The 23155-nt window shown below is 44.3% G+C and overlaps 1 protein-coding gene across 1 annotated transcript in view; it reads left to right on the top strand.

The window, feature by feature from the left end:
• The first annotated feature begins 251 nt into the window (after positions 1-251).
• Positions 252-23155, top strand: part of PSTPIP2 (proline-serine-threonine phosphatase interacting protein 2) — a 76258-nt gene continuing 53354 nt past the window's right edge. Inside the window, exon 1 of the mRNA XM_066353062.1 lies at positions 252-443. Coding sequence (XP_066209159.1) covers positions 411-443 — 33 coding nt within the window. The 5' untranslated portion in view covers positions 252-410. The remainder of the gene's footprint in view (positions 444-23155) is intronic.

A 23155-nucleotide genomic window follows, 5' to 3' on the forward strand; every position in this document is an offset into this window, starting at 1 on the left:
GCTGATACTCGGTCCACGCGACCACCCTGTGATCAGCGGGGGCTCCTTCCCCACCCTGCAGAGCCTGGATTTCTTTGCGAGGGATTCGGGTAGGCGACTGGACCAGTTCCTTCCAATGACCCGAGGCTTCCCGAAGGAGGGAGGTACTTAAGGGCTTGCTCAGCGGTTGTTGCCTGACCTCGGGGCATTAAATGGGTCTGCGTCAGGGATTCATCAGGTCCCGGAGCGGCGGGCGGCGGAGGGCGGGGACGCGGCGGTCCTTTCGGGCGTGGTTTAGTCCCCGGGGGCGGGCCTCTCGGCGGGCGGCGGGGACTCCAGAGTCGGGCTGCCGGACCGCTGGCGGTGACCGCCGGGCCTGCCAGCGCGCAGTAGCCGCTCCGCTCTCCTCCGCACCCGCAGAAGTGCCGGCCATGACGGGCTCACTGTTCAAGAGGAACTTCTGGGTAAGTCCGCCCGGGCAGGCGCCCCCGCCGCGTACCCACCGCTCCCGGACCACGCGCCGCGCACCGGCCTCTCCGAGGGGCCGGGAGGTTGTGCGGCTCAGACGCAGAGCCCGAGCGGACGCCGGGGTGAGGTTCCCACTCTGCCTCGATCCCTAGCCTGCCGCGCGTCCGCACCTCCCCAAGTCCGGTCCCGGGTGCCCCCTTTGCCGTCCGTGCCCCCAGCAGTGCGCGCTGCCGCGGGCCGGTGTAGCCCGAGCCCTGGAGAGTTGGGACATCCACCCCTCATCGCACAGATGAGGAAACCGAGACCCCACGGAGGAGCGACCTGTCGGGGAGAGTCGCCGATGGCCCCGGAGGCTGCGCGTGAGCAGATTTGGGGGAAGCTGAGGTCGGGGACCTGGGCTGAGCTTCGCCGTGCTCACAGTGGCAGTCACCCCAGGGGATGGTCGTTTCCAGGTCCGCGGCCACGTACAGTCGGAGCGGCGTTGTTTCCCGACTTGCCCCTGCAGATCTTAGCGGGGTTCTACTACAGAAGTTTTGTCCCATCCGGCAGCCCTCTTTCCTGAGCCCTCCGCCCCAGGCCTTGGCCCCAGCCCAGAGGGAGGGCGTCGTGTGTGAGGCCTTATGAACTAGTGAGGGCGTTCAAGCCCTGTAGGACCAGCAGGAGGCAACAGGTCCGCCTGCTCCCTGTCCTCCTCTGTCCAGTCTTCTCACCCCCAGGTGCCCCCTCAAAGTGTAAACCCTGCATTTAGAGGAACTACCCTCATCCCTTTAAGGCGGGAGCAGGAAGTCAGTACACCTCAAAGTTGACCTGCAGCTGCCAAGTGGCTCCAACTCCTTGTTTGGGACTCTGCTTGTTCTCCATTTAGCTTCACACCTCCCTGTCCCCATTCATGGGCTGCTGGGTGGAGAAACCTGGCTCTGTGGTGTCCCTGCCTTGTGAAGTCTGCCTTTCTTCCTGGCATTTTGGGACATTTCCTACCTGTGGGGTGCAGGGCTGTGCAGCTGCACAGAGAGCGTGAATGATTTCACAGCTGGTTCTGTAAGGAGGCCTATTCTGGTAGAATGTAGGACTTTTGGGTCCGGTGACAGGCATTGTGGGAAGAAGCAGGGCAGAGAGACCTGTCTCCCCCTCTACCCCCAAAGTATGACACCCAGTTTTCAGATCTTCACCCAGATATCACCTCTTCAGGGAAGCTTTTCTTGATTGCACCCAGTAGGCTCTGTCATCATTTCACATTCTGGCCCTTAGCATTTTTTAGTTTATGGTTTTGAATTTGAGGGCCTACAAACACGTTAGCACCATGTGGACAGCTACTATACTGGCTTTCAATGCCGCTGCCCCTTACACAGGCTGACATACAATGAGTGCTCTGCGAACAGTTGCTGAATGAGTACAGTAGGTCAGTGAGACGGACAGTGCGTGTGCTAGGGTAAGAACTGCACCCTCCATCTGCAGAGGGCTCCCAGGCCACAGTAAGGTAGCCGCGCAGCTGTTCTCGATGCACGTTTGCAGGAAAAGTTAGGGCAGAGGACAGAAATGAGGCATGGGTTGGAACGTAGAGGTTAGGTGATTGTCTGAGAGAAAGAACTTTCTAGGCTTATACTTTCAGAAGGTATTTGAGATCCAGAGAGATAGTTTGCAAAGGTTATCTTCCATCTCTAATTTCCTGTGACACTTTACATCAAATATATATCAGGTCTACCGGAAAGTTCTGTCCGTTTCTATCACAACAAGTTTTGACATGTAAACACATGTTTATTTGGCGCATGTGTGCCTCTCTATTTTTATCACTTAATGTATACATACTGACATAGCAAAATTAACTAAAACAAAGTTGATTCACGTTAGTCTTATGTGTGAAGCGATAGTGTACCCATGGCTACTGATAAAGTTCATTTACGCCACTGTAATTTTTACGAATTTCAACAAGGAAGAAATGCTACAGAAGCATGTAGAAATTTATTGAAAGTGTTTGGTGAAGGTACAGTTTCTGATAGGACATGCAGAAGATGGTTCAAAAAATTCGAAACAGGAGATTTCGACCTTTCTGATAAGCCACGTTCTGGGCGACCATCTTTGATCAATGACGATGTTGTTAAGATCATGTTGGAGCAAGATCCTTTTCTGACAACATCGGAGATCGTAGAAAGGCTTAATTCAGCTCAGCAAACCATTTCGGACCATATTCGGCAGATAGGATTGGTGTGGAAATATTCAAGATGGGTGCCACATGAATTAAGTCAGAAGAATTTGGATGATCGAGTCGTCATATGCATATCTCTGCTTGCTTGGAACAAAATCGAGCCCTTCTTGAACCGGATGACAACTGGGGTTGAAAAGTGGGTTACCTATGAAAACATTGTAAGGAAAAGGGCATATTGTGAACCCGGAAAACCTAGCCCTTCCACCTCTAAACCAAATTTGACTCTGAATAAGAGAATGTTGTGTATATGGTGGGACATTCGAGGACCAATACATTATGAGCTTTTAAAACCGAACGAAAAGCTCAATTTGGAGAAGTATTGTCAGCAACTGGATAATTTATTTTTTATTTATTTAATTTATTTATTATTATTATTTTTTTTTACAGAGACAGAGAGTAAGTCAGAGAGAGGGATAGACAAGGACAGACAGGAACGAAGAGAGATGAGAAGCATCAATCATTAGTTTTTCATTGTGTGTTGCAACACCTTAGTTGTTCATTGATTGCTTTCTCATATGTGCCTTGACCATGGGCCTTCAGCAGACCAAGTAACCCCTTGTTAGATCCAGCGACCTTCGGTTCAAGCTGGTAGGCTTTTGCTCAAACCAGGTGAGCCCGCGCTCAAGCTGGCGACCTCGGGGTCTCAAACCTGGGTCCTCTGCATCCCAGTCCGACGCTCTATCCACTGCGCCACTGCCTGGTCAGGCTAGCAACTGGATAATTTAAAGACAGCAGTCCAAGAAAAGAGGCCGGCGATGTTCAATAGGAAGAACATCATACTGCATCATGATAATGCCAGGCCACATGCTGCTTTGGGGACTCATCAAAAAATTGCAGCCCTGGCCGGTTGGCCACATGCTGCTTTGGGGACTCATCAAAAAATTGCAGCCCTGGCCGGTTGGCTCAGCGGTAGAGCGTCAGCCTAGCGTGTGGAGGACCCGGGTTCGATTCCTGGCCAGGGCACACAGGAGAAGCACCCATCTGCTTCTCCACCCCTCCCCCTCTCCTTCCTCTCTGTCTCTCTCTTCCCCTCCCGCAGCCAGGGCTCCATTGGAGCAAAGATGGCCCGGGCGCTGGGGATGGCTCTGTGGCCTCTGCCCCAGGCACTAGAGTGGCTCTGGTCGCAACATGGCGACGCCCAGGATGGGCAGAGCATCGCCCCTGGTGGGCAGAGCGTCGCCCCTGGTGGGCGTGCCGGGTGGATCCCGGTCGGGCGCATGCGGGAGTCTGTCTGACTGTCTCTCCCTGTTTCCAGCTTAAGAAAAATGAAAAAAAAAAAAAAATTGCAGAATTAGGCTGGGAAAGTCTGTCACATCCAACATATTCCCCGGACTTAGCACCCTCCGACTATCACTTGTTTTTGTCCTTACAAAATTTTTTGAAGGGCAAAAAATTCAAAAATGAAAAAGATATCAAACAAGCACTGGTTCAATTTTTCACATCAAAAGATAAAACATTTTTCAAAAATGGGATATACAAATTGCCCTCACGCTGGCAAGAAATCATTAATAATAATGGCAATTATATTATTTAATAAAGTTTATTGATGGTAAGAAAAATTTGTATTTTGTTTTATTCTAAAAACTGACAGAACTTTCCGGTAGACCATATATATATATATATATATATATATATATATATATATATATATTATTTTTTTGCTTTTTTAGCAAGAGAGAGAGAGAGAGAAGAAGGGAGAGAGATGAGAAGGATCAACTCGTACTTGTGTCACTTTAGTTGTTTATTGATTGCTTCTCATACCTCCTTTGACCCGGGGGCTTCAGCAGAGCCAGTGATCCCTTGCTCAAGCCAGCGACCTTGGGCTCAAGCCAGCAACTGCTTGATGGCTTGAGCCCGATGTCTCTAATCCCATGCTCAAGCCAGTGATCTTGAGGTTTCAAACCTGGGACCTCAGTGTCCCAGATCAATGCTCCATCCACTGTGCTACCACCAGTTAGGCATTTCAAGTCATAAAAACAATAATAGCTAATATTACTGTGCAAAGATCTGTGGAAAGCTTGTTCTAAATGCTTTACACACACTACTCTAAGCCTCATACTTCCCTATGGTGGTAGCTTACTTACTATCCCATTTTACAAGTGAGAAAGCTGAGTGGCAGAAGTTAAGCAACATTTTTCAAAGTCCTTTTGCTGTTAAATAGTGGAGCATGATTGCGTGGACCAAAAGCTCAGTGAATGCCTCAAGGAGGTTAGCACTCAGCAAGAGGCTCTGTCCCAACATAGTTGCATGTCTGTCTTCCACGGCAGTACCAGAGGAAGTTGGGGTCACCACTGGACCTTCATATGAATATATCTTTCTCCAGCTTTAGCCATGAGCTCCTAGAGGCATGTCCCCATTAGCTGGGCCCCCAGCACCTGCCATGGTGCCTTGCATTGGATGCTCAGGAGTCAGGCAGATGCACCGGTTAGTCAGGATTTGGGAAGAGAGGGGCAGAAGGGAAACTGTTGGGGACCTCCAGGGCTCCTTGTGGAGCTTTTGCACTCTCAGCAGGTAGGGAGGTGAGACTGCTGAGAGTACTGAGGGGCTAGCAATGATTTTTATGAAAGGGTTGTGATTGGATAAGGTAGGAGACTTTGGAAACATAAGTGGGTATCAGTTGAATACATATTCATGAAATACCTTCTTTGTATGAGGAACTGTAATGGAGGGGGCATTGGCAGGGTAAGACCACCACCTCGGTTAAAGGTAGATTTCTCATGAGGAAGCTAGGCTTTGCCCTTGAATGGCTGGCCTCAGTAATGTGAAGGAGGAAGGGGCAGGAGGTAGGGAGAGTTTAGCAGGGGCTGAGGAAGCTGGGCCAGGGGGAGAAGAGGTCTGTTCCAGGGTGAGGACCAGAGTGAGGGGCAGAAGAGACAGGTGGGATGAGCTGCTGAGGGTGGAAGAGGTCAGAGCCACAGAATGAGGCCACCAGCTGAGGGTGAGCAGAAGCGAAGAGGCAAGGAGAGCTCATATAAGGTGAACAGAATGAGGTGTAGACCTCAGAAATAAGGAAGTTAGGAGGAGGAACTGGTTTGTGGAGAGAAAAGGAGGAGGAGGAGGAGGAGGAGGAGGAGGCAGAAGCGATACTGACAATTTGTAACCACAGGGGTGGCACTGGTGAGGAACAAAGCCAACAGCATCCTGAAGCCCCCACTCCCAGCCCTCAGCCCCTGGTACAGTGCCAGGGTTGCTGCATGTAGGCAGGTTTTAGCGGGAATAATCTGGGGAGGAGACAGGTGGCAGGGTTTGGAAGTGTTTCAATTTTTTTTCCATTTAATTATATATCTTTTTTTAAAAGTTTTTTTTTAACTTTCATTTATTATTTTTTTATTGATTTTAGAGAGGAAGGGAGAGAGAGATAGAGAGAAACAATAATTTATTGTTCTGCTTATTATGCATTCATTTACTGATTCTTATATGTGCCCTGACCAGGAATTGAACCCACAACCTTGGCACATAGGGTGACGCTCTAACCAACTGAGCTACCAGTCCAGGGCCGCATTTCAATGTTTAAATGCCAGTGCACACATCTCAGTGACTACTCTCTGATGACAGTTGCTCAACGTTCTGGGTTTGAGGGGTTGGTGGAAATGGCCCCAGCACCTTGGAAAGGGTGTCTGGGTGAGAAAGTGCATGGAATTGCATGAAATACAGAGCATCATAGGTTACCAGCGGTCTCTGAGGTGGACAGGAGAGGTTCGAATCCTTGGGTCTGCCCTTTACTAGCTGGGCACCTTAGTCAGTTACTTCAAACCTTGCTCTGTCCCAAGCCTCAGTTTTCCCATGTATAAAAATGGAATAATAACAGCGTCTACTCCATAGGACTGTTGTGAGGATTAAGATTAGAAATTAGAACAGTGCCTGGAACATAATGAGTATTTGTGATTGTCAGCTATTATCAGCACTGAGGTGACAATTAAAGGAAGTGGGTGACAGTCACTCAATTGAGGAGAAAGAATAAAGAATTAAGAAGTCTCCAAAGAGCACTCTTGGTGAATGCCTATATTTTGGCAGGAGGAGAGAAGGGCAAAGAATGAGAGGCAAAGACATAGGGCTACAGCCTGACCAGGCAGTGGTACAGTGGACAGAGCATCGGCCTAGGATGCAGAGGACTCAGGTTCAAAACCCCATGGTTGCTGGCTTGAGCCCAAGGTCGCTGGCATGAACAAGGGGTCACTGGCTCAACTGGAGCCCCCTGGTCAAGGGATTTATGAGAAAGCAATCGATGAACAACTAAGGTGTCACAACGAAGAACTGATGCTTCTCAACTCTCTCCTTTCCTGTTTGTCTGTTCCTCTCTGTCTCTTTCTTTGTCTCTGCTCTTGCTAAAAAAAAACAACCCCAAACAACAACAACAACAAAAAACCATATGGCTACCATCAGGAAAGAGCCATCAAAGGCCCAAGAGGAGAACATTCCATGGAAGTTGAGAGGTCCATGGTCAAGTTAGGTAGATGTTCCTGACAAGGTATGAGTCAGCATATAAAACACAAACAATCTTATTCAAATGCTCCATGCTTGTTTAAAGAAACCTTTTGGTGAATCTGTTTGAGAAGATGAATACTCTGTATTCTTTAGTGAAATGTATTTTTTTTGAGATTTTATTTATTCATTTTAGAGAGGAGAGAGAGAGAGAGAGAGAGAGAGAGAGAGAGGAGAGAGAGAGAGAGAGACGAGGGGAGGAGCTGGAAGCATCAACTCCCATATGTGCCTTGACCAGGCAAGCCCAGGGTTTCGAACCAGCGACCTCAGCATTTCCAGGTCAACGCTTTATCCACTGCGCCACCACAGGTCAGGCTTTAGATTTTATTTATTCATTTTTAGAGAGAGAGGAGAGAGAGAGAGAGAGAGAAGGGGAGGAGCAGGAAGCATCAACTCCCATAAGTGCCTTGACCAGGCAAGCCCAGGGTTTTGAACCAGTGACCTCAGCATTCCAGGTTGACACTTTATCAACTGCGCCACCACAGGTCAGGCCACTCTGTTCTTTAAAACTGGATCATTCCCAATTGAGTTTTCCCGACAGGAAGCACGCCTGTATGTTGTTTCTCTCCCACCCTTTCCTACACGTACCTTCTTTGTGGCAAGGTAGTTAAACAGTACTTGTAATTTGTCTTGGTTAATGTGGAAGATACCTTGTCAGAATAAGACATTGACCAAGGCTGTGCTTTCCAGAGCTCCAGAGAAGTGGCATGGCCACAGCAGAGGAAAAAATCACTGTCTTTGGCATGAATTTGTACAAGTGTCTTCCAGATATGGATATGCATGGGTGACTATACAGTCTGCTCCTGATGAGACAGATGTCCTCCCACACTCCTCACTCGTGTTTGAGGTCCAACCTGTCCCTGTCTGCCCTCTAGATCCTATTTTGACCCAGCCTTCCTGACTCTCAAGGCTCTTGGTTCAGACCAGCCTCTTAGTCCCTGTCCTAGCACCCCCCCCCCCCCCCCCCCCCCCCCCGCAGCCGAAGAGAGCTTTGGGAAGTCTTGGGACTGTCTGAACTTGCTCAGAGCTCCAGGGCTGTCCTGTCCCTCTGCTCCAAACCTTTGACCAATTTGGAGTCTTGTCATTCTGGGGCCTTCCTAGAGCTTAAGCTGGATCTGCATCCGGCTTTGCTCTATGACTTTTCTCCATCTAGTGTGGGAGGCTCCATTTAAAAAAAAAATAAAGAAGAAAACATTATCACACAGACCCTTTATGCTGATCCCATATGCTATTTTATACAATGTTTAGACAATTGCTTTAATTTTTTAAAATATTCTTTCTTGGAAACTGGTTTTCTAGAACACAAAACAAGGGCTATTTTGTATTGTTTGGTCTAGTGGCAAAATGAAAGGTAAAGTCATTGATGATTGCCCTTCTCCAATTTATTCTTCCTAGAGCAGCTAGTGAGATATGTCATTTTTAAAAAATAAATATTATAAAAGATTTTATTTATTGATTTTACAGAGAGAGGGGAAAGAAAGCAGGGGCAGGGGTGAGGAGCGGGAAGTGTCAACTCAAAATTGCTTCACTTTAGTTGTTCATTGATTGCTTGTTGTATGTGCCTTGACCGACAAGCCTGGTGCTTCGAACCAGTGACCTCAGCATTCCAGGCTGACACTCTATCCACTGTGCATATTTTGCTATAGCATAATGTCATTTAAATTTCAATATTAATGAAAAGTTCATCTTGAGTAGGAAAAGGCTGATGTTTTTCTTTTCCTTACCTTTGCTAGAAATCACCAGTTTTTAACAAAAAAAAGTAGCATTATTTTTTTAAATAATAAAACAATAATTTTGGAGAGGCAGGGGTGGGGGGGTAGGGAGAGAGAGAGACAGAAAGGCAGGAGGAAGAGCAAGAAGCATCAACACCCACATGTGCCTTGACCAGACAAGTCCAGGGTTTTGAACCCATGACCTCAGTGTTCCAGGTCAACGCTTTATCCACTGTACCACCACAGGTCAGCCAGTAGCTTTAAATAAGAGGAGCTGTTGGTTAGCTTCATAGAATGCCATTATAATTTTAAAAAATATCAATCTATTAAAAATTTCCAACTAAATAACTGAGGATGCTTTAAGTTAAGAGATTGTTGGCAGGAATTTAAAAACTTACATATTATGAAAACCCATGAAGAACACAGAACCATCTGATCTTGCTCCAGAAGTCAGGCGGCAGGTATTTCAGTCCCACGTTCAGATAGCTGTGGTGGGTCTTACGACCTCCAGCAAAGCTTCATCCCCAGCCTTAGAGTCATGGGCTTGTTTCCCAGCAGCATGGATGTGAGGAAAGTAGGAAAATCAGATTTCTCAGAGACACAGTAGACTTTGGCTAGTTTGCTTAAACCTGCTTTGTGGGATTTGCTTTACTTTACTTTGTGCATTTGGGGCTGAAGATTAGTTAGATAAGAGTCAAGCAAGAGATCACACATCAGATATATGATAGAGGTTTGTTTTTTGTGAGAAGAGGAAAATTTTTCTCTAGTCGGTCCAATGCTCCTGTCGAGAATTATGTGCACAATTTGTATGTATGTGTAAGGACAGCATAGGGCAGTTTTAACCCCCAGTGCACAAATCCTTAACATTTATCATTATCTGTCTTTGGGAATGATCAGAAAGCTTCAGAGATCACTGTTCCAATATGGCCACTGCTCTCCGTATTTTGACTTAAGTATTCATTTTAAATAAAGCACTCACTGTGTTTATGGAATTTGTATTTTGGAGGTGCTTAATATATCTACAAAGAAAAATTATAAATTACTTTATTATCAAATGCTCCTAGAAATCTTAATTGTGTTTTTTTTCTTAAATTGGAATATTAGACAAATGTGCATGAAAGTAACTAAGGAACATCATTAGTGTAGTTTAGAAGGCATACATGATAAAACTTTTTTTTACTGTATGTTTTTACTGAATGATCTATTCCTCATCCTAAGGCAAGAAGTAAATAAATTTAGGTTAAATGTGGCATCATAGTCTCTTAGAATTTGTTTCAGCCATTTTATTTTATTGAATACTGTCTATATCTTTAGTTACCCTGGTTGAAGCAAAGGGACAAATAAAACATGGCCAGCAAAAAACAAAGCAAATGAAAAAACCCAAATCTGGCCATTGAATTAGCATTGACCAAGTCATATTGGATTGCATTAATGGGTCAGACTTTCTTTTTTTCAAATTTTTTTATTTTTTTAAGTTTATTTATTTTATTTTTTTCTTTACAGGGACAGAGAGAGAGAGAGTCAGAGAGAGGGATAGATAGGGACAGACAGACAGGAACTGAGAGAGATGAGAAGCATCAATCACCAGTTTTTTGTTGCAGTACCTTAGTTGTTCATTGATTACTTTCTCATATGTGCCTTGACTGCGGGCGTTCAGCAGACTGAGTAACCCCCTGCTTGAGCCAGCGACCTTGGGTCCAAGCTGGTGAGCATTTTTTTATTTTGCTCAAGCCAGATGAGCCTGCGCTCAAGCTGGCGACCTCGGGGTCTTGAACTTGGGTCCTCGGCATCCCAGTCCAACGCTCTATCCACTGCGCCACCACCTGGTCAGGCCAGACTTTCTTTCTTTTTTTTTTTTTTTTAATAATTTTTTTTTTTTTTTTTTTCTGAAGCTGGAAACAGGGAGAGACAGTCAGACAGACTCCCGCATGCGCCCGACCGGGATCCACCTGGCACGCCCACCAGGGGCTACGCTCTGCCCACCAGGGGGCGATGCTCTGCCCATCCTGGGCGTCGCCATGTTGCGATCAGAGCCACTCTAGCGCCTGAGGCAGAGGCCACAGAGCCATCCCCAGTGCCCGGGCCATCTTTGCTCCAATGGAGCCTTGGCTGCGGGAGGGGAAGAGAGAGACAGAGAGGAAAGCGCGGCGGAGGGGTGGAGAAGCAAATGGGCGCTTCTCCTGTGTGCCCTGGCCGGGAATTGAACCGGGGTCCTCCACACGCTAGGCGGACGCTCTACTGCTGAGCCAACCGGCCAGGGCCAGACTTTCTTTTTTAATGAAATTATTACAGCTAAATATTTGTGAAAGTAAAACAAAAGGATATTCTTAGACATTTAAATGCTATATTTACTCACTATTCTTTTTTTAAGTGGTTTTTCTTTTTTTTTTTTTTTTTTGTACTTTTCTGAAGCTGGAAACGGGGAGAGAGACAGTCAGACAGACTCCCGCATGCGCCCAACTGGGATCCACCCGGCACGCCCACCAGGGGGCGGGGGGGGGTGTGGAGAAGCAAATGGGCGCTTCTCCTATGTGCCCTGGCCGGGAATCGAACCCGGGTGCCCCGCATGCCAGGCCGACGTTCTACCGTTGAGTCTACTGCTGAGCCAACCGGCCAGGGCCGGTTTTTCTTTTTTAGAGAGAGAGAAAGGAAGGGAGAGATAGAGGGGGAGAAGAGGAACGAGAAGCATCAACTCCTAGTTGCTTCAGTTTAGTTGTTTATTGATTGCTTCACATATGTGCTTTGACCGAGGGCTCAAGCCGAGCTAGTGACCCTTCGCTCAAGCCAGCGACGTTGGGGTTCAAGCCAGTGACCTTTGGATCATTTTGATGATCCCACGCTGAAGCCGACAAGCCTGTGCTCTAGCCAGAGACCTCAGGATTTCAAACCAGGGTCCTCAGCATCCTGGGTCGGCAAGCTATTCTTTTTTTTTTTTTTAAAGAGGACTGTCCATATTTGAAACATATTGCTGTTTGCTTATGTGGTCAGATTCCAGTTTCAAGTGTTTTTATAAATCTCCAAGAATGGTACTAGAAGTCCCACCTATCTCAATGACATCATTGTTTTTACAATTATATTTTACCGTTTTCACTTGTGCCTTTGGTGTTATATCCAAGAAATCACTGCCAAATACAATGTTGTGAAGATTTTGCCCTATGTTATCTTCTAAAAGCTTTATTGTTTTAGGTCTTACATTTAGGTCCTTATCCACTTTTAGTTAGTTTCTGTATATGGTATTAGGTAAAGGTCCAACTTTATTCCTTTGTATGTAGATATCCAGGTGTCCTAGCACCATTTGTTGAAAAGACTTTTCTTTCCATATTGAATGATCTTGGCACTGTTCATACAGATACCCAGGGAAAAGCCTTGAGACTCAAAATCTCCCTCCGTAAGTGGAGGGCAGAATGAGATGGAAGAAAAGAGCAGGCCACTCCAGTCCAGCAACTAAAAGAGTTTATTAAGGGAAACTTACACACAAGGCATATCTCAGGTGGCTGCAAGATGAAGTGAATATTTCTCTGGGTGCTCAGCAGATGCCAAAGAATTATATAGGGTAAAGGCGGGGAATAGTCACTGGTACCAATATGTGAATGCTACCAGGTATGGGAACATACTTTCCAGGGTTGACCAGTTCCGGACAACAACCTGTTCCTGGAACCAGCACGTAGCAGGAGGCAAGGGAAGAGTGCTGATTTGTGTTAGAATGGACCAGTTACGATCAGACAGTCTCAGGTGTTTGCAGAAAGCAGTCTTCATTCTGGCCCGAGTTCAGCTTGTGGTACAGACAGCGGTCATGTCACGGAACAGTCTCTCTTCCACAACACCTTTGTCAAAAGTCACGTGAAGATTTATTTCCGGACTTTCTATTTGATTCCGTTGGTCTGTATGTCTGTCTTTATGCCAGTACCACACTGTTTTGATTTCTGTAGATTTGCAAGTTTGTAATCAGGTAGTGTGAATCCTTCAGTTTCGCTCTTCTTTTTCAAGATTGTATGGCTTTTCAGGGTCCCTTGAGATTCCGTGTGAACTTTAGGATGTTTTTTCTATTTCTGTAAATTCTTCACCTTTATCAGAGATTTTTTTTTTATGCTCCATCATAGCAGATATTTAAAGAACTCCTCCGCACCCCATCCTCCTTTGGACACCCCTTCTTGGAGCCCCCCGCACCATCCCAGCCTGGGCCGGCTATTCTCCCTGCCTGCCGCACAGCGGGCAGCCTGCCCTTCCCTTTAGTGCGCTCTTGAGTTGGTGCTACTGTTTTCCAGATCCCATGTCATCTAGAGATCTTTTAAAAGAAGATTTTATTTATTGATTTTACAGAGTTGAGGGGAGAGAGAAGTATTAACTCATAGTTGCTTCATTTTAGTTGTTCATTGATTGCTTGTCATATGTGCCTTGACCAGGCAAGCCCAGCATTTCCAACCAGCGACCTCAGCATTCCAGATCTACTCTCTGTCCACTGTGCCACCACAGGTCAGGGAAAAGAGCTCTTTAAAATAAACATTTTAAAAAAATTTATTGATTTTAGAGAAAGATGTAGGGTGAGAGAGAAACATGGATTTGTTGTTCAACTTATTTATGCATTCATTGATTGATTCTTGCATGAACCCTGACCCGGGATCAAACCCACAACCTTGGTTCATCAGAACAATGTTCTAACCAACTTAGTTATTCAGCCAGGGCATAAGCAGCACTTAAAAACATAAGTCAATGATAAAAATATTATTCCCCTGCTTAAGTTCCTCCAGTGGCCTCCCTTGGAGTCTACAGGTCTGACCATGGCCTGCCTGACCCAGGCCAGCCTGCCTCTGCTCTTACCACTTCCCATCTCCTGCTCACTTACTCAGTGGCAGCCCTCTTAAGTCAGATACCAAATAATAAATGATTGCTTTTGACTCAACAATTAGCTCGCCCCAGCTGCCTGTTCTTGGCATTCTGTACCCATAAGACAATCCACGGTGTTGTAATTACCTCTTTACCTCCCTCCCATCAAAGTGAATAAAAGAAGGAACAGTGAAACCCATATATGGCAGTGAGTGGAGGTTGCTCATTCAGGTAAACACTCTGCCCTACCCTCCCTTTAGTCTGAAGTGTCATGCCACGCTTTAAAAGCAACTGTTCCCCTATGATGTCATGCCTGGTCATCTTGTATGTGGGACAATGATGTCATCAAGGTTGGGCTCTGTCTCCACCAGAAGAAGCACATACCCGTGGGAGAGCAGGAGGGACACAGCATCTATGTAAAGAGCAAAACCCATGCACATTGTGCTCACGATCTGGTGAGAGACCCTGTGACCTACAGAGGAAACACCACAGCTGGTTGAAGTGAGGAATGTTCTTCCCCAGGTGTGGTGGACTCTCGGGCAGTTCAACTCAACTATCTTTGAAGTAGGGTAGCAGCCCTGTGGTAGCTGCTGTGGGTCACACAGAGAGGCACACACATCTCACCTTTTAGAGATTATTACCTACTCAAGGAGTAGGAAATATGAATCGTACATACTCTTTTAAAATAAGAGTTTTTAATAGTAACACAACAAAATTGAGGAGATTTAAAATCTATTATTGGTAAGTTGGTACTTTCCTCAGTTTTCTTCCTTCATGCATAGTTGTAAATCATAGTATATGTATTACCATATTTCCCCATGTATAAGATGCACCATTTTTGGAAAAAATTGGGGTCTAAAAACTGGGTGCGTCTTATACATTGGTTGTAGTTTTTTTACTTGCATTTCCAGCTTTTTCTCGCTTGTTTTTGAGCTCATTGTTGTAGATTTTGTTACTTGCATCTCCCACCTTTTTCGCACTTGTCTTTTTCTCAAATTTTGAGTCCCCAAATTATGGTGTGTCTTATACATGGAGAAATACGGTATTTTATATTCTACTGTTTCAATATAACAAATATAAGTATGATAATAAAATACCATAAGTCTGTTTTATCTGTTGTTATTGACTTTTCCTAACAATGATTTCAAAACTATGATGTGATGTAACTATTCTGTTGCTTTCTGGCATTTATGCAATTTCTGATTTTTTTTTTTTGCAATAAATAATGTTGTGATGCACATCTTCATTCATTAAGGGTATTTAAAAATTGGATACCTGAAGTATCTATTTCTGGAAACTTGTGAAAGAACTTGTCAGTGCCCAGCCATTTTACAATGTTTCTCTAATAAGATCACACTCTATCCACAATGATAATTTCATACCTTAGCCTCTGAGCCCTCCACTTCCCTCCCACAGTCTTACTCTGTTTTGATGTTCTTACCTCCAGCTGGTGAAAGCTCATTTACATTCTATATAGATAGGGTTAGGTTTGGCCATGAGTGACAGAAAAACCCGAAACAACAGTGGCCTAGACAAGGACAATGTTTATTTCTCTCTCATATACACAAAGTCCCCAACAGATCATTCCCAAGCTGGCATGGCCATCCTTGGTGTCAAGTCCCACACTGCTACTGGTTACTCCAATGGTACCTGGTTCAATGCGTGGCATGGAGCAAATTCACAAAAATATCAGAATGACTGAAAATAGCATTCATTAATAGTAGAACATTAAAAAACTTTTGCTATATAGAACAAAACTGATTTTCTAAAGCAGAAATGAATTCTCAGTGTCCCTAATAACATCTAAAGATACCAGTTTAAAAACTTTAGTCATGGCCCTTGTGTTTTTTTCCCTTCTCAATAAATCAGCAAAAATAAGGGCCTTATTAAACTTTCATTTGTGTTTAATTACCAGGGATAGTGTACAGGTTTTCAATTTCTTGTCTTCCTCTTTTACAAGTGATTTTGTTTCCTTTCTGATGCTTTACTTATCAATCTACACTTTTTGAAATGATAGATACTTTTTGTCATGGACTACCAATATTAGAATAGCTATTCTTGTATACATGTCTATGTATACAGTTGTGTGTGTAATTCACACGTCCTAGCACCCAGTAAATATGGTGTGCAGTAGTTAAGGGTGGTCCTTAGGTACACAGTCTTTTGTGTCCAACACAGCTGGGCTGGAATCCTGGCTGTGGGATGTACCCTTGTTCAAGTTACTCAGCCTTCCTAAGCTTAGTATTTTCATCTGTAAAATGATAATTATACTTAAACAGGTATATGTACTTTGAAATGCTTTATACAGTCAAGTTTGTTCAGCTCATTTTTGTGATTTTCATCTATCACTGAGGTTTAAAACTCCTCCCTATACTGAGAGCTTGCAAAACACTGAATTATTATATTTTACTATTTTGCACTTTTCTGGTCAAAATATTACTCAATATTTAATTGTCTTGGTGTCTTGGTGTCCAAGCCCTTAGGTGTTTAGACATTTGTGGAGCAGAGATCTGTGTGGACCTCTAATCAGGAGATGATTGACCCCTGCCCTTAGGGACCTATGCTCTTGCTAAGGGCAGACATACATGTATGACAGGGATTGGGAACAGGCTGACCTATTCTCTTTACACTGAAAGGAGTGAGTCAGCAGGGCAACATTCTGGAGCAGGCCTAGCTGGGTGGGTACTATGAGGGACCAATCCCTAAAAAGTGCTAAGATAGCACTAGGAATGCTAGGATATCTGTTTCTAGAGCACCTCAAGGGAGGGTATGGGATGGCATGAGGTTGGAATGAATACTTGAATAAACTGCTCAGGGTAGGGGACCGAGACCCCACGCTTACTGACGGTCTTGCTTGCGTGGACATAGTTGATGGTGTGGCTGCCCTTGGAGGGGTGGGATCCTGGCTGACTGTTGGGCTCAGTCTTGCCGAACGATGGATGCCAGGTGGCACACCAAGGAAATGGTCGCCATGGTCCTTCCTCCCCACTCGTGCCCTACGGAGCTGAGTTTCTGCTCCTACTGGAAGACTGCGTTTTCTATTGCAAGAATAGCTGCTTGAAGCGACAGGCACAGTGGCCACAAATGTCTGAAAACTTTTAAAATACCAACATTTAAGTTCCTTTGCTGCTCCAGGCCAAGGTTGCCCAGCCTCTTGGAATCTGCTTTGAAGATATCAGATCCCTTGTTATCAAATGCAGGTGCTCCATCTGCGGAGATCCAGGTTCTGAACTAAGGGTCTGAACTAAGGGTCCAAAAAGAATTTATTTCAGGCCTCAATCAGCACTTCCGCTGATGGCCAGATCTGGACAGTTGACCAGCCCTGTGGGCTGTCTGTCCCCAGTTCAGGCTTCCTCATCTCCTTGTCCTGTGTTAGCACCTACCTGTTCAATCAGGGTTCTCACATAATTCCTGCTCACAAGAGTGGTTGGCCTTGATCTGACTAGCCATGGCCCAGGCCATTGTGTTGGCAGGCAAACCTCTCCCTGGCTGACAAAAGCTGGTACTACTGTTTCCTGGGCAGCGTGGGTGGGGAGTCTGTCTGTGGGGGACCCCGTGCTCCTCTTGGAAGTCCTCAGCTCTGACTGAAGGGAGCAGTTATGCTGCAGGTCTGGGCACCTGCCTGTGAGTCACATGGTCCCTCCTGCAGAAACCAAACTGAAAGGCGCCAGGGTCCAAGGGCTCAGCCAGCTACATGCCCAGGGCCAAAGTCCCGTGGGAAGGGTTTCAGATAGGGAAGCTGGAGGCCTGGAAAGACAAGAGGGCCCCACAGAGGCTGAGTGCACAAGACTGCAGCTATTCAGACTGAACTGTGATTGGCCAAGAGAGAACAGGAAAAGGGGAGGGAGAGGCCACCAGCCAAGGGCGGTCACAGCCCTCCTGGTCCTCACTACATGTCACCTGCAGCCCACACTCCATCCCACCTCAGACTGCACAAGTGACTTGCCCAAAGCCACACAGCTAATCACTCTGAGCTTGAGCTTCCTGTTGTACAGCGAGGATAGTAAGATCTGGGCAACCCTATCCTAGGCTGTGTCCTAGATGATAAAATCGTTGTGTTAAGGAGGTGGAATTCGCAGTAATACATTAGTATGTCAAAATTGTAGATTTCTTTGCAGTTAAATTAATTTTAAAAATTGAGCTAATGGGCCCTGGTTGGTTGGCTCAGCGGTAGAGTGTTGGCCTGGTGTGTGGAAGTTCCGGGTTCAATTCCCAGTCAGGGCACACAGGAGAAGCACCCATCTGCTTCTCTACCCTTCCCCCTCTCCTTTCTCTCTGTCTCTATCTTCCCTGCCAGCAGCCACAGCTCCATTGTAGCAAAGTTGGCCCGGGAGCTGAGGATGGCTCCATGGGCTCTACCTCAGGCACTAGAATGACTCTCGCTGGAACGGAGTGACGCCCCAGTTGGGCAGAGCATCGCCCCTTGGTGGGTGTGCCGGGTGGATCCCAGTTGAGCACATGCAGGAGTCTGTCTGACTGCCTCCCCGCTTCTAACTTTGGACAAATACAAAAAAAAATTGAGGTAATGAATGAAAGTGATTCGGGGAAACCGCTTTAAAAATTTTAAGGTATTTTTAGAACAAGAAAAGTAAAATGTGTATAATTTTAAAAGAATTAGAAGATTAAAAATACTAATTATTAAAGGAAGAATGAGTACACATGTTCAGACAGTAGAATAAAAGTAACAGACCCAGAGGGACAAGGACCAACCTTCAGGGAAGGAGCCTTGATACCTGCCTGTGCCAAGGCCAAAGTTTTCCTTTAGGTCGCTGCACCTGGCTCGGTGATGGAGATTCAAGTTCAACAAGACCTCCTACCCCCACTCCTCCAGCTCCCACTATACTGGTGACAAGACCAACCCACTCATAGTGACTTCTCCTTGTGGCCTGGCCTGTAAGCCGAAAAACCCACCTGTGGATACAATAGGGTCATTTGTTTTTCATTTTTATTGGTACTTTAAAAAAGTAGGAATATAACACATGTTCATTGTACAATAGTGAAATGATTCAGATGCATATATAGCAAAAAACATATACAGTATACAACATGAAAGGCTATCGCTCAGCATCTCAAATCCCAACCTCCCCAAGTAAGTTATAGAGTAACTTTCTAGTAACTGGATAGCCCCTTTCCTCTTATTGCAGAATAATATTCCATAGTATGCTTGTACCACAGTTTGTTAATCCATTCACCTACTGAAAAATCTCTTGGTTGCTTTCAATTTTGGGCAATTATGACCAAAACTGCTATAAACAATCATGTGTAGGTTTGTGTGGACATAAGTTTTCAACTCAGTTAGGTTTTGATGAATGATATTTATTGATCTAGCTCAGTTGAAATGTCATTTTTAACATGTGTTTCATATCCAAGATGCCTGAATATCCTTTGTGTTCAAAATTCATGCAAGAGCCTGACCAGGCGGTGGCGCAGTGGATAGAGCGTTGGACTGGGATGCGGAGGACTCAGGTTCAAGACCCCAAGGTTGCCAGCTTGAGCGCGTGCTCATCTGGTTTGAGCAAAGCTTATCAGCTTGGACCCAAGGTCGCTGGCTCGAGCAAGGGATTGCTCGGTCTGCTGAAGGCCCACGGTCAAGGCACGTATGAGAAAGCAATCAATGAACAACTAAGGTGTTTCAATGAAAAACTAATGATTGATGCTTCTCATCTCTCTGTTCCTGTCTGTCTGTCCCTGTCTATCCCTCTCTCTGACTCTCTCTCTGTCTCAGAAAAAAACAAAAAACAAAACAAAAAAAATATTTAAAAAAAAAGACAAAATTCATGCAAGATGTTTATTGGATCAAGCTGGGTAAGAAATTAACAAGTTGGAGGAGACAAGGCAGAGGACTCAGACGAACAAGTGCTGGAGAAATACTTCCTGTCTCTAAAACTGGCTTCTAAAATTCTGACATTGGAGACATGCATGCACAAGTCTGAAATCTGTATATAAAAACATTCTCATTCTCAAAAGTCATGGATGGGTAAGAAGTACAGAAAACCCAAATGTTTCCTGAACTTGGGGATGGCCTCCGGGCAGTGGCAGTGGGGAAACTAAAAATAAATCTAAAACTTAACTAAATTTAAATTAAACCTTGTGAAAAAAAAAACCCTCAAGGACAACAAATTGTTAGTTTTCTAGAGTAAGAACAAGTAGAAACAGGAGTCACATTTTTCAGCGTTCAGGGAAGACTGAATCACTGATACATGGAGGATGAGTAATTTCTGGAATAAAGAAATGGATACTTGGTGTTATTCCTTAGAACCAAAGTCAATCAGCCTGATGGGCAAATTTGAGGATTATCTCGTTTTTGAATGTTGATATTTGAATGTTACTAGCTGAATAACACATTTTGTATTTATGTATTTCTATTCATGTAAAGAATATAATGAGAGAGCCTGACCTGTGGTCATGCAGTAGATAGAGTGTCAAATTGGAATGCTGAGATTGCTGGTTTGAAACCCTGGGCTTGCCTGGTCAAGGCACATATGACAGGCAATCAGTGAACAACTAAAGTGAAGCAATTATGAGTTGATACTTCTTGTTCCCTGTCCCTCTCTCTTTTCTCTCTGTAAAATCAATAAATCAAATCTTTTTTTTTTTTTTTACAGAGACAGAGTGTCAGAGAGAGGGATAGACAGTAACAGAGAGATGAGAAGCATCAATCATTAGTTTTTCGTTGCACATTGCAACACCTTAGTTGTTCATTGATTGCTTTCTCATATGTGCCTTGACCGCGGGCCTTCAGCAGACCAAGTAACCCCTTGCTTGAGCCAGCGACCTTGGGTCCAAGCTGGTGAGCTTTTGCTCAAACCAGAGGAGCCCGCACTCAAGCTGGTGACCTTGGGGTCTCAAACCTGGGTCCTTGGCATCCCAGTCCGACGCTCTATCCACTGAGCCACTGCCTGGTCAGGCAATAAATAAAATCTTTAAAAAAAGAAAAAAAAAAGAAGAGCCCTGGCTGGATAGCTTGGTTGGTTGGAGCATCATCTGGAAGTACAGAGGTTGCCAGTTCAATCCCTAGTCAGGGCACATACAGGAACAGATGATGTTTCTGTCTCTCTCTCTCTCTTTCATTTCTCTTTCTCTAAAATCAATAAATTTTTAAAAAGTGAAAAGAAGAATATAATGAGAGAGACAGAAAGAAAGATTTGGATCACATTGAAGTTTAGATGTGTAAGGTTGAGCCACTTTCAGAACATTGACATCTTCTAAGTTTTATGCACAGGGAAAGTCATCATTCACAAAGCCATTGTCTCACCATACATAATATAAATTCATTTGTATTCAGTAAAACATGAAATTGTTGCTAGTTTTATGTTAAATTATGTTATAGGAATCCAAACAGTGAAGAAATAGAGGTTCACGCTAGCAAATGTTCAGTGTGCTTCTTTCTAGACTTGTCTTTGCAGTTATATGCCTTGTAAATATATAAATATACCAATATATATATATTTATAGCAAATATATATATATATATTTTAAGCAATTTTTGGCTCAGTTATTATGGGTTCCTCTATGCAACTTTTCTTTTTTTTTTTTTTTGTTCGTTTATTTTGTTTATTAGATTCTACATGTAAGTGAAATGATACAATACTTGTCTTTCTCTGACTGGCTTATTTCACTTAGCATAGTACTCTTTAGGTCCATCTATGCTGTCACAAAAGGTAAGATATCGTTTTTTATGGCTGCAAGACATTCCGTTGTATACATGTACCACAGTTTTTTTAATTCACCCATCTACTGGTGGGCACTTGGGCTGCTTTCAAATCTTGGCTATTGTAAATAACATTGCAATGAATTTAAGGATGCATATATTCTTTCAAATTAGTGTTTTGGGTTTCTCTGGATATATTCCTAGAAGTGCAGTTGCTAGGTCATAAAGCAGTTCCACTTTTAATTTTCTGTGGTAACTCCATACTGCTTTACACAGTGGCTGCACCAATCTGCATTTCCACCAACAGTGCATGAGGGTTCCCTTTTATTCATATTCTTCCAACACTTGTTTGTTGGTTTATTGGTGATAGCCATTCTGACAGGTGTTAGGTGAAACCTCATTGTGATTTTAATTTTAATATCTCTATTATAGACATTAAGCATCTTTTCATATGTCTATTGGCCAGATGTATATCCTCTTTGGAGAATAGGTTTATAGTTGTGAGTATGCAAAACAGAGTTTATACTTGTGTTATTATCTGTTCTTTTTTTTTACAGAGACAGAGAGAGAGTCAGAGAGAGGGAGAGAGTCAGAGAGAGGGATAGACAGGGACAGACAGACAGGAACGGAGAGATGAGACGCATCAATCATTAGTTTTTCATTGCACGTTGCAACACCTTAATTGTTCATTGATTGCTTTCTCATACATGCCTTGACCGCGGGCCTTCAGCAGACTGAGTAACCCCTTGCTCGAGCCAGAGACCTTGGGCTCAAGCTGGTGAGCTTTTGCTCAAACCAGATGAGCCCTCGCTCAAGCTGGCGACCTTGGGGTCTCGAACCTGGGTCTTCCGCATCCCAGTCTGACGCTCTATCCACTGTGCCACCGCCCGGTCTATACTTGTGTTATTATTTATTATTCTATTATTTTCCATACAAACAACTATAAACCTACTTTTGAACCACCCTGTATATATATTACATGTACATTTATTTTTCTGAACCATTTAAAAAAAATTTTATTTATTGACTTGAGAGAGAGTGAGAGAATGAGAAAGAGAGAGGACCATCGATCTGTTCCTTTATATGCCCTGACCGGGGTCAAACCGGCAACTTCTGGGCTACAGGACAATGCTCCAACCAACAAAGCCATCTAGCCAGGGCATTCTGATAGTAAAGTTGCAAGCATGATTTCTCTTTATCTACAAATACTTCATTGTATATTTTCTAAATATAAGGATTTTTTTTTTTTACATAATCACATACTATGAAACTATTAGGTAGTATATAGACTCTATTTGAATCTCCTCAATAATGTTCTTTATAGCAACAGAAGCAAACATTCTGATCCAGGATTCTGTGTGGAATTTATTTGTCAAGTCCTTTCAGCCTTCTTTAATCTGAAAAAGTTCTTCAGTCTTTCTTTGTATTTCTCTGATGTTTTTGAAGAATATAGGGAAGCCATTTTGGAGAATGCCCTCAATTTGAGCTTGCTTGTTTCCTTAAGATTAGATTTAGGCTGTGCATTTAGGCAGGAATTTCACAGAAGTGATGCTGTGTTTTTCTCAATATCAGAGGGCAGCATGATGTTTATTTGTCCTTTTCCTGGTAGTAACTTCAAGGTGGTTGTGTTAGTTTCCTGTTGCTGCTGTGACAAATGACCACAAGTTTAGTGGCTTTAAAGAACACATATTTATTATTTCGCAACTCTGGTGGTCAGATGTCTCACTAAACTAAAATCAAGGTGTCAGCAAGGTTGGTTTTTTTTGGAAGCTCTAGAGGAGAATCTCTTTTCTTGCCTTTTCTAGCTTCTAGAGGCTGCTGTAATTCATTGGCTTG

This window comes from Saccopteryx leptura, chromosome 11, assembly GCF_036850995.1.
Source record: "Saccopteryx leptura isolate mSacLep1 chromosome 11, mSacLep1_pri_phased_curated, whole genome shotgun sequence".
Lineage (NCBI taxonomy): Eukaryota > Metazoa > Chordata > Mammalia > Chiroptera > Emballonuridae > Saccopteryx > Saccopteryx leptura.